General features: G+C 41.0%; 1 protein-coding gene across 3 annotated transcripts in view; it reads right to left on the bottom strand.

Annotated features, from left to right (window-relative positions):
- The window catches only part of LOC135165650 (zinc finger protein basonuclin-2-like), a 112,491-nt gene that overhangs the window by 61,311 nt on the left and 35,292 nt on the right, over positions 1 to 15,888 (bottom strand). For all 3 annotated transcript variants that reach the window (XM_064127132.1, XM_064127133.1, XM_064127130.1), the window contains exon 3: positions 3,564 to 3,666. In XM_064127132.1, the coding sequence (XP_063983202.1) occupies positions 3,564 to 3,666 (103 nt within the window). The remainder of the gene's footprint in view (positions 1 to 3,563; positions 3,667 to 15,888) is intronic.

Genomic DNA, 15,888 nt, shown 5'->3' with positions numbered 1-15,888 from the left:
GAGGGCTCTGGGGAAGGGGTGAAGTGCAACACCACTGTGAGTTGTTGTATTCTACATCTGTGTATTTTTGTATACGGGTATTATTTAAATTGGCCCTTCTATTACCCCCCGTATAATTATATTATGTCTTAAATGGACGACTCTGTGGTGGCGATTTTTCATGAGTTCGAAGAATTTTTCAATTTATATTTCTATTCTCAGAAGGAGGTGAAAAAAAAATTCTCTCTGCCAATTTAGTCTATTTTTTGGGCAAAAAAATATCTGTCTTTGGAATCTCTGTGCGAGATTTTCGGGAGATTATTTCAAAAGAGAATAAACAAAATCTATTGCTTCTCCATCCTCAGAGAACCCTGATGCAACGAGTTGACAACAAGCGAAAGGATAACGCCAATGTTTTACTCGGCGATGTCGGCAGCGTTTGTCGCGGTCACATGACTGTCAATCATTCATGATAGGAGATGACACATTAATCTCTCAAGTGAGCCTCCATGACCACACTCCTCCTCCTTCTGCGGTATTAAACAAGCCATAACCTCATACACCCTTGTCTTATCCACTCCTCCCCCTGATTTTTTTTCCTATTTGTAAAACTAATCCGAGGCCTCGGCTTTTTTCAACTCACGTATTTTCCATTGTTCTACCAGTCACGTGTGAGACAGCTTGCAGAATTGCAGGCATTCACAAATCTGTTGCTGGTCGGCAACCATTTCTGAATGATGAGAGAATTTCGGGAGAATAATTTTTTTTTACCGACATGAAAATTATTCTTTTTACTTTTTATCGTATTGCAGCCCCACTGCAATTTTAGAAGCGATTCCATTGAAATATAAATAAATTAAAGAAATCTGATCAGTGGCTGACAATGTCAAAAGTCCAGAGAAAGTGAATTCCCGATAAGATCCGAATCAGCGTCTGTTTGGAGGTGGTAAATGACAATATCCCTCATATTTTCCTTCTCATATCTCAGACGGGGGAAAATGCGAGGGTAGTATCTATCCCTAGACAAATAGCATCTACCCGGGGTCAAGTAGAAATGGACTTTCTGAGTCTCCGGACTGGACATCAATCTGTATCAGACGGTAGCATCAATGTTTAATCCTAATCGGGAGAATTGCACGGAATCCACCGAGCCTAGTCGGTCTCGATAAAGCTTCACTAACTTACGCCATTTTCAGGCAATAAAAATAGTCAATACTTGAAAATCCACGAAATAGTTATTCAATTAATAACCCCATTGTCAGTCTTGATATAGCACCGATATTATCACAGATGTTTCCAATTGTAAAATTCTAAAATTCAGTATTTATGAAATATATACGTTTCACGTGAATGAAGAGGGCTTTGCGTGCATTGTACTCTTTTCCACCCATAAATAGTGAAAAAATTCAAGGGAGGGCTAAACCTAAACAAGCACCCGGTTGACTCGATGGCGCGTCGTAAAGCACCGCGGCGCCTCGGTGTTTACAGGGTGATCCAACCACACGTCTCGGCCCACCAACCTCGTCGTTGTGAATTTGTTCCGCATATTCTATTTTAAAACATCGAGGATAACTGCGTCATGGCACTGTGCAACCAATGAGCCACTAAGAAGTCTCCCTGAATATGTAAATTACGCTTTGCTGCAATTTATAGTCAGATAAAATAATATATAAATCTATAATATATTCATTACATCGCTTGATTTTTCAAAAGGGGATATTTTTCATCGCCTGTTTTAATACCATGGCTAACCTTAAAAAAATTATGTGACTTACAATGCGATCAAATGAGCTCTATGTATATTGGAACAAATGAATGCATCACCCTGAAAGTCAAAAATAAATGCAACCCCCTGTCGATCCAAAATCGTGTCTTGAAGCCACGAGCCATTAAAAAAAATAGCATCAGCTTAATTCGACCCGTTTGTTAATGGGGGAGGGGGTAAATTGCTAAACCACCCCCGTAGCATACCCCGTGGATTTTATTAACGCTCGGGAGTGAGGTTGTCACTTTGGGCTACGCCTCTCATGATTTATACGGCCCCCAAAAAGCCGAGATGACTATTTTTACGTTTCATTTCTCATTTTCTACCTTCCCTTTTGTTTTGAAATACTGAGGAGTGGATCGACGACTCCTTTCGCCAGGGGGTGCTGTCGTATTGAGGCACCAGCTGCCCTCCCCCTCTTCCCCCTTTTTTTCGAGAAATGCAGATGGACGTAGCTAGAGGCAGATGTTGAGGAGTTGCTCTATTTCGATCCATTTTCACCGACAATTTTCATTTATAAATCGATAGATTTTTTATGGCCAAAGGAAATCACTATTGGGCTAGATATTTCGGAAGGTATGGGGATGGTTTAACCACATCGCTACTGATTTCATGACTCTCCCTGTCGCCGATTCCGTCGAATGTCCAACACACATAATAAATAAACCATACTTTATGAAATAGACAGCATACAGTATCAACGAGACAAGGAGACTCCTCACAAAATGAAAAATGCCGAGACGAACGATCAATGTAAATATATTCATGACATGGGGTGTGTAACAGGCCTCTCTCTCTCTCACTCTCTCTCATTTTCAAGACTCAAGGCAAAATGTGCTACGATATATGGGGAATTCATAGGGGGGTTGGGGTTTTTCAGTTGCCGAGGCCCCGATGGCACTCGGACGGCGCATAATTCACTCTTTGGCAGCTCATTACAATTTAAAAGGGCCTTTGTCAGCGCACGTCGCTCTCAATTCGTCTTCCCTCTCTCTCCCTCTCTTCTTCTTTCCGCTCCCGTTGGCCAATCATTTTTCACAAATTTTTTTTATTTCCATTCATCATGATAAAAATGAATAGAAAATGTTTGTCCTGGTTATTAAACATATATGATGGAGAATCGTGTGGCAATGAAATTGGAAATAGTCACTGTGACTCGTGAATACGACACAAAGAACAAAAATAACTCTCCTATAACCTTTGTACGAAGCTGCAATACCCGAGGGAGGTCTTCAACGGGAAAAATTGATATGTATTCCGTGGTCTATGAGCGGCCAGTTCAATCTACCGGGGGTCAAGGAGTTTGGAATTTCAAACGTCTATATCTCGAATATTCTTACCCTCTCCTCCCCTCCAACCCCTTACTTTTTTTATTTCTCCATTTTTTCCCATCGCATGTCCAGAAGGGAGTTATGAATTCTGCACGCGCATGTTCTAGGGAAGACAAACTCCGCGCACTGGAGTTACCAATACCGATGGCGGCAAGGGGGATGAGAGAGTAAAGGGTACAAAACATTGGGTACTGTCTCGATATAGCGCTCGGACTTGTATTTCGATATACACCTCTGGGCTCTTCCCGATATATTCTAAAACTTATGAGCACATAAACTTGGCGGTCTTATACCCCCGGAGGGGGTGTGTGAATGTGGTAGGATGGTCACTGGTCATCCATGGAAAATTGAATTTTGTCCCTGAGGAATGAGTGGTTGAGATATGCTGACATCTCGTTTTTTTACGAGGGTTATACTTTTGTATTTTCAATTGTTCATGATGAAATTAGTTTTCTTTTATTTATGAGAAATATTGGAGGATTACTAACCGTGCAGAACCCAGCCGTGATGACACTTGTCGCAGTAGCGAAGGTGACGTTTGCCCGGGGTGAAGGAGTCGCAGGTGCAGCCATTTACGGTGCATCTGATTGACTGAAAAAATAGGAAATTATTATAATATCTTCATTTTAACAATACTTTTACCATAGAAAATGGACTTTAAAATAACTTTTATATTCCAATAGTACTTTCAGTGTAGAAAAAGTCAACGAGTACTTAATACCTGAAAATTACCAGATATATATTCCGCCCCCTGATACCGCTGCTCTAAAAAATTGTGCTCGTCGAAAATTATGAAAGCCTCGGGCTTTCCCGGTTAGAAGTGGCATTGGCTGGGTGACCGTTTCCTCTCTCTCTCTCTCTCCTCAGCGTAACTCGACCCCAGAGAGAAAACGGATTTTAAGGAACCGTGAATGCCTCACCAACCCTCTCTGAATCGAAATTAACCCCTTGGGGATACGCTCGTACGGCTGTTTCATTTATTATCGCTTTACATATTTCGATCGTTTTACTCGTTCCCCATTTTTTATCCTCATTTTTTTTCTGGCTCCGAAATATACCGGGCTAGCAGGAAGATTCTGTAACCTTACGTTTGATGAAAAAAAAAAAACGGGAGAGGGGGGAAAATTCTGGTGAGTTGCTTTAGCTTTTGCCATCCCGCTGAGCGTTTGGGGGTTTATTATGTGGCGTTATGGGGGTGCGTAGCATCGCTAATATAAAGACAAATGAAGCGAGTACTACCGTAGGCCATGTGTCTTTATACCGATGATATTGTAACATCACGTGCCGACTTTTATTTGCCCTTGCGGAGAAGAAAATCAAATAAAAAATAACAAAAAGTGAACAACTACGTAAAATGCTGTAAAAAAGGTCAATTGGAACTGAAATTCGCAAATTTTTCGAAAAGCTACGCATTTTATCTTTTTCATCCCAAGAAGAATGTCTCGAAAACGATTTCCCCAGGCGCATAATGTGCATCTCTGTCCCCAGGACAAAAAAAATCTGTCGCAACTTTTCATTCATTTTTTTGCCCAATGATTTTCGAATTTTGTATGATTGGATCCTCCTGCATTACTCAACATACCACAAACTTTCGTCCTCCCCCTGTATTTTTTATCTCGCCTCCCAGAAGGTAATAACGACTTTATGACCAACCAAACATTTATTACTGGTTATACGCTTGGGTCTCTCAACGGCGCTGTGTTTTATTATCCTGTGTCGCGTAATACCTACGTCGTCACAGTGCCGTGAATGATGCACAGGTGTACTACAGGTCGAAATTTTTTGTAATTTTTTTTTCCAACATGAGTCCTCTGCTCAACGCGAACATTATATTTCTTATGTACCCTACCGCGGGGATTTCACACGGCTCATTAATTCAACTTTTCACGTATGTATGTACAAACAAGGTTATGGCTGTTTAAATTTTATTACCGACTTTTTGATGGCTTTGTTATTTTTTAAAATATTTTTCAACATTTTTTTTGGAACAAGAGGCGAATGGTCATTTATGGATTCCGCCACAAGCAAAATGTCTCAATATCCTTTAATATACGACCGCAATAACGATGTATTAATATACTTAGAAAAAAAACCAAATATATTGTGAATTTAAAAAATCTTGAGCGGTTTAATGCGATAATCAGTGCATCAAAAAATTATACTGATTTCCATGGCATACATCTTGGTCACATATTATTCATCGCTGTTAGTTCGAAGCACAAATCCAGAGCCTAGTGTGCGCGTATGGAAATGCTCCCGAAATTCACATTGCTCGCTCATCGTGGCAAATTAATAGAAGCGGCGTGGGCCGACGAATTAAACCTCAAGTATAAAGCTCCGGGTGGCATGCATGGAAACAAGAGTGTGGGTTAGAGGGTCGGGAGGTGGATAGAGGGGGTTGAATCCGAACGAGCCATTAATGAGCTACGAGAGATTTAGGTGCGCCCAATAGTGGTAGTACACCACACCCTGAATGCGATTGAACACGCGGCAATGGCCAGCCATTGCATTGAGAGCCTTTAAATCCGATTCAAATAATTTCTTCGCTCCTTTTTTTTATTCTTCATTTTATTCTTCCCTCTCGCAAAAGTGGATCCCACTTAAACTGGGAAATCGATCGAATAAAGGCTGTACCATTTAATGGCGAAATGAATCAGATTATTTGCCCGATGCTAATTCTGATTCAATGAATATTAAAATTTTTTTTCACATCTATCAATGCAGACATGATTAATCAGTTAGCCCAAGTCCATACATCCCTTCAATCGACCCTTAATTTTACGGTAGACGGGTCCAGCAATGGGTGATATTATTCCACCGCTCAAGTCTCACACTTGAAAAAATAGAACTAAAAAGAAGCGAAAGGGTCGTTGGCGTTAGCATGCGCCATGACTTACAACTCCTGCGGGTGTCGTCCGTCAAACCCCACAGCCCAAACTCCGGAACCTTTTCTTATATATCTTGCGATATTTTGTCGCCTCTAGATATATTTATTGCCACTTTTGTATCCCTCGGCCAAAGTAGAGAAAAAAAAACTGACAAGAGAAATACTTTTACTATGGTATCTTTGGCATTGCCGCGTGCCAGGTTATTATCGCAGGCCAGAGTCGTTTTTCAACGACAGTATGTGTGCGATGCTGCGTGCGCCACCGCAGAGAAATAAATTTGTGGAGAAACAAATATATGGAATAAAAAAAATTGCTGAGAGGAGCGCTGCATCTGGTTATAGGGCTCTTTCTGACACATTGGGACGAGTTAATTCCAGTACATTTGAAAGCGTCGCTCGGATAATGGCGAGATACATCACGCAAATTGCCATTGTGGTCGCGACAATGTGCTAAACGCCTTTCACCCCTGACTTTTTTACAGCCCCTCTTGTCGGCTTCAAGTGCCTCCCTGTTTATTTTCGTTTTTACATTTTTTTCGAGATCATTTCTTTTCGTCTGAAGGGGATATATTATTCTGAGATTTTTTTTCATGAGTGATATGTCGTGCATTGCAGTTGGCATTCACTGGATCAATTAAATCGAAAATAATATATTAAATATCAATGATTAATTCCCTCTTATGTCAACCAACTTTCCCTATAATTTCCCTGGAAAAACATGTCCATCACAAATTAGAAGTGACACACGAATGAGAAGGACTTGGCGAAAAAGCCCTAAAAAGGCTTTTTCAGGATGCAGAAAGTATCCACCGGAAGGAAAAACAAAGGCCTGGGAAAAGCCAGGGGTCTAGCAAGAAGGTACGTTTACCATCACGCGCATCTACCTCGTAACTCTCAATTATTTAGGGAAAATTTGTTGAATCCGCGTGGAAAAAAAGGAAAAGAGAGAGAGAATTTGCCCTGTGGGAAATGACCGGTGGTCCCTGTTCCTTTGGCGGAAGATGGAAAATTGCTTTTTTTACTCCACTCCTCGGACATTAATTTTTCGTGTCTTCTTTTACGTTCCGGTGGACAGAGGGTCAGGTAATTCAACGTTTTTTTTTTCGCTTTTAAATCTCGTTTGGATGCTTCCGTAAGGGTTGAAGGATTTTCACTGAGTTGGACATAATCCCTCAAGAATCGGAGGGTAAAAGGAATTTCATGCCCACTTGAATGCGGTAAATATAAACAATATTTTTTTATCATTCGAGGCAGGGAATTTTGAAAAAAATCGGGGCATTTTTTGCATTATTTGATTGCAATTTCAACGGTTAATTGAAATTTTCCGGGAGGTGGAGGGTGGAATTACATCGGGGAAAGGGATGAATGCGAGTTGGAATTTAATAAGCAAATCCCTTCAATATTTTGGCTTTTCTATATCGGTAATTGTCATATAACGCACGCGTGTCTGAAAAAAAGGGCGCGTCGTCAATTTCCGATTGGGTCGACCGTTGAGGACGGGAGGAGGAGGACCTCCCCCAGATGTCGATGAATAGCATCGATCTGTCTGGGGCTCCTCGCAACTCCCTAGCGCGCGCCACACCTCGACTTTTATTCCGGATTTTCCAATCAAGATCAACAGCTTTAATAGAATTGAAAGGGTGACAATGAGAGGGGGAGGGCTGATCTGGGGGGCTTTTTAACTGAGGAAAACGGAAATTTCTGATGAAATTCATAGGGCGAGTGATAGCTTCCTGGCACGCGCGACACTAATTCTCGGTAAACAGTTAAGGGGAGTCCACAGCTTTCCTCAATTACTTTTGCGAAGTCATAAAGTTCATTTTCTTGGAAGTGAATTGAAAATGAATTAATGGGATTGTGGGGTTTGGTTCTGGGGTGAAATGACGGATATTGACATTGAGTTAATTTTCAAGCGGAATTTAATGTGCACGATGAGATATATTGGTGAGTAACAATTACAGGGGCATTCTTCAAGACCACATGGAGGAATATTCATTTCCAATGTATATTTATACATTAAAATGGAAATATTCCTTTTCAAAGGATGAATAACCTTGAGTCACATTTATAGGAGTCCTAATAAATCGTGAGAAGTGAGGATAGGATATTAGAATTCAACAGCACCATACGGAATGATGGGAATTTCACGTGCCAGAGACTCGTGATCAAAAACCGAGAGCATTCTGTAGTAACTAATGTAGTAATGCTCATCACGAAAGGGTTCTCGCATCGACAAGTGGAATAAAGTTTTCAAATGAATGATCTTCAATTTTGAGATATTTTAATTGATATATTTCAACGCGAATTTCAGTCACTGAAATTTTATAATTTTTTATCCGGAAGAATTGATGACTCTAGCCTCGAATTGGATCCTCAACTGTTGAAAAATAATCCTTCACAGATTGTTCGGTGAATAAGGGGGCGTGTACGACATATCCCTCGGTCTTGTTGTTGCCCTCTCGACTCACATATTATTTTTATTAATAAAAAAAAATCACGAACGATACCAGAGTGGCAACGTTCGTTTGGGACTCTCTCGATGTGTGATATATCGGCTCGTAAAAAAAATCCATGCGGGAATAAAATATCTCTGTGAGATCTAGGGTCACGGGGTCGTGGTCGCCGAAAGGGCCTCGGCACCAACTTACCAGTGGGTGGAGAACACGCTCTTATGTATAACCAAAGATACCAGAGTTGTACTACCTTGAATATTATGAGAGTGGGGCAGTACTGTGTATTGGCATGAAATAAGAATGAGATATTAAAAAAAAATCATACAGAGATTCACGGGGAGGTGCGAACATTGTTAACGAGGTGCGTATTTTATACCGAGGGTTGTTGCGTTGGAATGGGAGGAGATCACATATCTTCTGTCTTAATCAGGATGTGTTTGGTTTATTTGGATAATAATAGTAAGGATTATCGATTCTGCCCCGGCTGATGGATACAACGATGATTGTCTTAGTTCTTCCAAAACGGCGGCTTTGCATTTTTTTTTAATAAAAAAAAAGGATATTTTTCATGCCTAAAATTGTAATGTAATATATTATATAGAAAACTTTAAAAAATTTAAATCTCTTTGTATATTCCCCATCTGTTATATTAAATTATAATTATATTCAAGCTTTTAGCTTTTAAAAATGGCGTCACATGCAGAATATATTTAATTGTTCCCTTGTACGCAGGGTCAACGCAAGTGAAGCAAACGAGTTCACTTTATGTCCGATGTAGGGGCGAAGTTTCCCGGGGGGAACGCGGTGAGGTGGGTAGAGGGGGGAGGTAGTGGTGAGGGTGGAAAAGGATGAGAGGAGAAGCGTAGAAGGTAGGAGGTGTTCCACCACGGGGTAGAAAACTCAGAGGCTGCCTCTTGCACGCTCTCGCCCAAGGGGGTGGTGGGGCCGGAGGGGTGCCGGGGGAGGGGGATGGGGGTGGTGTATTGATCCAGAGGCGGCGGTAGCGGCGGTCATCCAGTCGCTAATTAAATGCCAATCGCTAACCCTCCTCCGTCTCATGCCCCCACACTTCCTCCTAACCTTGCCTCCTCATACCACCCGGGCACTCAATTCGAAACCCCTCGGATTCAGCCAGGGGTTCCACTCTCTCTCTCTCTCCCTCTTCCATTTTCCCTCCCCACCCCTTGTGTTTTCTCCCGTTCCCTTGTCGCTTTTAACCGAGAGTTCTCAGTTGTTTTATTCTGCGGGTGAATCGCGGTATGTGAAAGGGTTGTATCGTGACGATCAGATTTCAATGAAGTTTGTTCATTAAAAAATTTTTTTTTTTCGGATTAATGAAGGGCACAGGACGTGCCTCGTGAGGAAGAATAAATATGTATTACAGTATATTTGGTGGGATATGGAAAAAATGAGTGGCTGATGTATTTCACATTTTCGATATTTCAATGGAACAGAGGATCATTCACAACATCGGTTAATGCCTCTCCATGGAATTTCGAGGGCTCGAGCGAAATCAAAGAGTAGTGATTGATAATAGCAATGATGCCAAATTCTCATTATCCCAAATTGCATTTTCCAGATTATTGAAAAAATCAGTGGTACACGGTATGCAATCAACCGCTGAACCGATAATAACCTTTTTACCACATCATCGTGGTTTTCTGGTGCATTATTAGGGCGTCATTCGTTGTTACCGAGCGGCTTATTTTTTTTAATTAACAGGGCATTGACTCATTGACATAGGAATGAATAATATAGAATGGTACCTATAGAATAAAAGCTATGTAAAAAAATTCAATGAGGTGTAATATAAAAAATTTTGGAAAACCTTCATTTTGAATAATTGAAATGGTGTTCCCGATCTAAGATACCTCGTAATGCCCCGGTTTCCCGCACTATCGGAAATATAATTTTTTTTTCATCAAACTGCTACTTGCTTTAGGAATAAGTCACGTTCTGAATGTTGGAAACTGAAAGACGTCCCCTTAAACATCCACAGGGGCGAAGAAAGGCTGGTTGATTGACTTCCCACGGGACCCCACTTTTGGGCAAGAGAAGCCCACACCAGCTGATCCCCCATGGCGATCTCACTCTTAACGCCCAGCGGAATCCACCCGAAGTCCATCGAACGTGACCGGTTTACTGGTTCTACCCACTTGTGGTGGCAAAAACCGCCGTTGAAAATCCCCTCTTCTAAAAAAAAAATAGAAAAACCCTTTTCATCCCTCAGCGAGAGCTCTCAAGAGGTGAACTCCATCGATTGGTCGACCTGTAAGACGCCAATGAAAGAGGTGCTTCCCCAGAAGCAAAAAATCGTCCAAATATTCACTAATGTCGATGTTCTTGCTCGTCTTCATAATCACAAATTTATTACATAATCAGGTATTAAATTGCACTTTTTTTGTGGCCGACATTTATTCAGCTATAAAATGTCGTATGGTGCGCCTCCATTAAGGCAAATTGTCTCACCACAATGGGACCTAAAACGCCCCGACTTGACTATATCGTTATATCGCCACCAGTCAGCGCTCTATTCACCTTTCATGCACTCAGCTCCCTTTTTTGTTTGTCTCTATCATTTGCCCCCTGCCTCCCTTCTTTCTCTCTCCGTTGTTTGTATATAGCACGTCCGGTCGATCGTTGGCAGTCGTACGTTCAACCCTTTTTATCAGGGGAGAGAGTCTGAGGTGGGGAGCACCCGGTCAACCCCCTCATGCCGATGGCAACAATGGCGTGCCTCCCGTTATTTTCTAAAGACGTCAATACGAGATGATTTCAATGAAGATATTACACGATTTTGGTGGCTGAGGGACAGAGTCAAATGGGCAATTATTTTGCAATACCGGACTGAGACTGAATATCATGTATATACATATTTTTTTCCCTATAATTCTAATAATAAATCCTACGTTTTCCTCCGTCATCTGTTGCAAGCATTCTTAATTTATCAATTCACTTCGTCATTCTATAATTACATAAATCTATTCCCAAAGATTTTTATTTCAATACTGTTAAGGCTTTAATGACGATCGATGCCTCTCCCGGAGAGTGCATCGGGGTCACAGTCCAGATTCCATCAAGCCCTCTTTTCGTTTCCCCTCGCATCACGCAACATCACGAATCGTGATCAATCCTCCCAAGATCGCAGTATCCCCATCACGACAAGAAGAAGGGAAAAAAAACTATCCGAAGGAATATCGAGACAGTAGAAATTGAGAAAAAAAATTGTCTCCGTGAGAAAAAAAAATTCCTCACTTGACAATGGAGTCGAGCCCTTCTTGGGTAATTACCCAAGCCCTTCACCCTCGAAATATGTATATCAAGGCCTCCGGTGCATTAGCCTTGTCCGCCGGCTGATAGATTGATAGCCCCGGAATGATGCTCCAAGTTTCGGTACCGCCACTGTTGACGCTCTTACATATTTCTCTTCTCCAATCCCCTCTCCCCCTTATCCACCAAATCACAACGAGTGACGAGTAAAACGGGAGAGATCGCATTACGGGAAATGACGATGGTAAAATTTCTCCGAGTGACTTTAGGGACGTGAGACGAATAGACGTCATCAAGCGTGTCGAATAATTTTTTTATATTGATTTCTCATTGTGAGGAGACCCTTGTCACGGGGATGTTAATATTAACCCGGTAATACCTATATTTAAGAGTGGATATAATATGAAATTATGTTCATTAATTTTATTTATTTTCATCTTCTTTATTTGGGGAAAAATAAATAAATAATAATACCAATTTTTTTTAGTCGGCGACTATTAACAATGGAGGGACAATAAATGATCAAATCAATTGTAAATCAATTTTGTCGTTAATATTTTCAATTTATATTGCATTATTTTCAATTCAAATGCGTGATAAAGTGATTTTATTGATCTCAGAGATATCACCAACGGAACAACAAAGCTAACGTCCAAACATATATGAAATATGAGACCTCGGAAAGATCAATTCCCCACGTGACGATGATTTCGCATTGTCAAAGCTCCGGAATAGATTATGTATTAAGTATAGAAATGGAATAATGTCTCGGGGAAAATGATCGAGTACTTTCACCGAATTTTTCATATCCCATCTCCACCCCTTGAATTTCATACATTCTCATTTTCTCCAGACGTGATTACACTGAAATAACCACTGCAAATTTTTATAAATATGTGGAAATACTTCTATACAAATATATATTTTTTATTTTATCTTATATGAGTGAGGATTTTCATTTAAAAAAATTGACGTGAATTGAAAATCTGATGGAATCACTTTCTTATTATCGATACCCCTTAATGATCCTGTCGTTTCCTCTGAAAAAATCTAATTTCTGTAATCAGTCCAGAAAAATAAAGCCCGTTTGACCCCTCATACCCGGGCCATAATCCGCATCTAACCCTAGAATTACCAAAAATCCGTTTTCGAGGCGCTTGAGACGACAATTACGTCCATTACGACGTATGAGACAAAAGGACGATGGAATTCAGCGAGGTAAAAACGTGACTCCACGCATGGTGGATGACCCCCAGTTGGATGAACATTGTAATTTCACTATTACCGGGGGTAATCTGTTGACATTAAAGGGGGGAGGGGGGAGGCTGGTCCAGACTCGTGGAGAGTCAACATTCCACTGAATGATGTGATTTTATATTTTTCGGGTAATCTGGGTTTAGAAGACAGTGGCGATTATGGTAAACAGACGAAACTATTCTAAACGTTTTGAATGCCGGTTATTATTCTAATCGTGTCCTTTCGCTTGGAAGTAAGTATATGGTTGAGAATCGGTGGAAACATTTTGCACTGAAGAATTGTATACTTGGTTAAATCTTCAAAAAATCGCCCCAAATGTACTTCATAAACTTTTTATTTTTCTAGTCATGCTCTGAGCACCTTAATTGAGCATGATATTCAAGGGTGATGTATTCCATTCGTCTAATTTAGCTCCAATATCCCCCGAAAAACTACGTAAATATTTTTACCGGTATTTTTCCGACCATAAAAAACTGCAGAAGTAACATTTCCCACCCCTTCCCCATTGAAACATTTTATTGACCCCGAAGATGACTACAAAACATCGTTAGAAATTCCAGAGACGAGTGAGATACCGTCCACTCGGCAGTAAAGAAACCTCCGCAAGGCTTGTCACCCTCTGGGACACGAGTTTTTTTCTTTTTTTTTCTCTCTCTCCAAGTGAGGAACGAGGCAAACGCCTGTAATTTGTGCCTCAGCCGCCGCTCCGAGGGCCCCCGGTTGGACCCCATTGATGGCACTCATTGTTATTTCATCTCGCACCTCTTGCATCGTTCACACCATTTTCGTCCTCTCTCCTTTTTTTATTATCATGAGAAGTTCTCAAGAGGCCAGCCGATTCCTTTCAAATTGTGACGTGTCACGCATTTGGGAATCCAATCCTCTATTTTTTTTTTTCACCTCTGTTTATTTTTTTCTTCATCACTCGAAGACGCCAAGGGCTTAATATGAACTTCAGGTGATTTAATCATCTCCGATGTTTTAACAGATAATATTTTCCTTGGGGAGATGATTTTTTTGACTGCTTCATTGTTCAGATTTTTTCTGTCACTCGAGTGGCTTGTGACATTGACATCCAATGGACAAACATATGCCGAGGATTGTTAAATGGCCATTCACGGCCCAATCACAGGTGAATTCACCTCGAGGTGACAGGTTGAAGCTTCATTCGATGACAATTCCGGTAGAAATGGCCCTGATCTTTGACCGACTACGTTTGGCAATCGATGACTGATGGATTCCTGGGGGACAATGTCGGGTGATTGGATATTTTGTAATCAACTTGCGTAACTGAGTGATGAAATATAAATTAGAAGTATTTTTATGATTGATGTCTCGTGAAATTGGGGTTTAATTACGCGTTGAGGGTTATTAGAGGCTAAATATGTTTGACGGGTATTTTTTTGTTTCCTTCGGGTGCAATTTCATAACCGACACTTGCGGTGGAATGATATTCGGGATCTTTTCTCTCATTTCAAAATTAATTGAAAAATTGCCAGTGCAAAATATCAATATTTTGTGAATGAAAATTTTCTCCTACATTAAATACTGATAATGGCTTTTTGCTGGATATCACAGTGGTCCCATTAACGATCCTCCGATGTTACCTATATACAGTGTCACTATACTGCTATGAGGAGTAGGTAGATGGCGAGGTTATACCAAGTACTGTCGAGTATCCACTTGAAAGAGCTGGGTGGGCTAATTAGTATGTTGCCTGGCAACCGGATGCAGAGTACGATTTGTACGAGGTCTGCCATTTCTGTATCATCACCCGCAACTCTCAACTACGGTTACCAACTATTGGCCGGTATATAACATTCAAATGCTGGTTTCGTGTATTAAACTTGAATCATCGCTGGGAATGAGTCGTTTCAGGAGATGACAGGGGTCTTCCTAAATATGTCATTCAATCTTTTTTTTCATGGCTCGTGATATCTAAAGTGGCTTCCAGGGGATGATTGTGCAGAATGTTTGAATGACGTCTCAGTGACTCGTTGGGAATATATTTTTCCGTGGAGTATCTTTCTGGAGACGGTCGTGCTAGCGGCCGGCTTCTCAAGCTGTGAAATTGCTACGACTTATCATTCGAGTTAACGAGACCTTTGCCCGATGAAAATATCTCCACGAAGGACGAAAACAAGTCTCTTGAATTCCGACGATTTCTACATAATTTTATTGAAATTAAAACGTCTCAGCCGATGATTATGAATTTTAATGCTGAGGGAAAAATCATGAAATATCAGATTTCCCAGGTGATTTATCCCAATCATGCTTCAGGGAAAAAATTTGTTTTTTAATCTACAATTTTCTCATCATATCAAGTCACCTCCAGGTGCCCCCCGAAGTGTCCGACAAGCAGTGAGTCTGTTGGCTCAGCAAATAGGTCCCCAAGTTGAAGGCCCGCTCTCAATAAAATATCTTAGCACCTTTTCGCCAGCAGTTTCTGGACGTCAATTTACTTAGTCCCAAAAAAACCGGCTGTCCCCCGGAGAAAAAAAAATCCCGAAACTTTCCACTTCCCCAAATAAATAAACACCCCCCCAGATCAATTTTCAGCAGAGTCACACATAAAATCCCCCTCAAGCTCCCAGAAAGAGAGATCCTCCGCAACCGCAATTGTTGTCTTAAGGGCGTAAAACATGACAGGTGGCACTGGTGATGCTACCTGACCACACAGCCTCCACCGATAAATAAACCCCCTCCGTCATCGATGCCCTACACATTAACACCATCGGAAAAAAAGCCGCAGGTGTCGAGAATTGCACTGGGGCGGAACGACCGGTAGGTGCATAAGTACAGGTCTATCGTCACGCATATTACTTAACCCTCCGAAAATTTCGATTTTTCCGTCTTCCCACAGCTCCATTGCAACAATGTCTGAATTTCAAAACCTTGACACATCACAAATGAAAAACATCCCTCAATAGTAATAATTCTCCGTAA

The sequence above is a fragment of the Diachasmimorpha longicaudata genome, chromosome 8 (assembly GCF_034640455.1).
Source record: "Diachasmimorpha longicaudata isolate KC_UGA_2023 chromosome 8, iyDiaLong2, whole genome shotgun sequence".
Taxonomy (NCBI): domain Eukaryota; kingdom Metazoa; phylum Arthropoda; class Insecta; order Hymenoptera; family Braconidae; genus Diachasmimorpha; species Diachasmimorpha longicaudata.
Note: the sequence above shows the minus strand (reverse complement) of the source record. Positions and strands in the feature narration are given on the sequence as shown.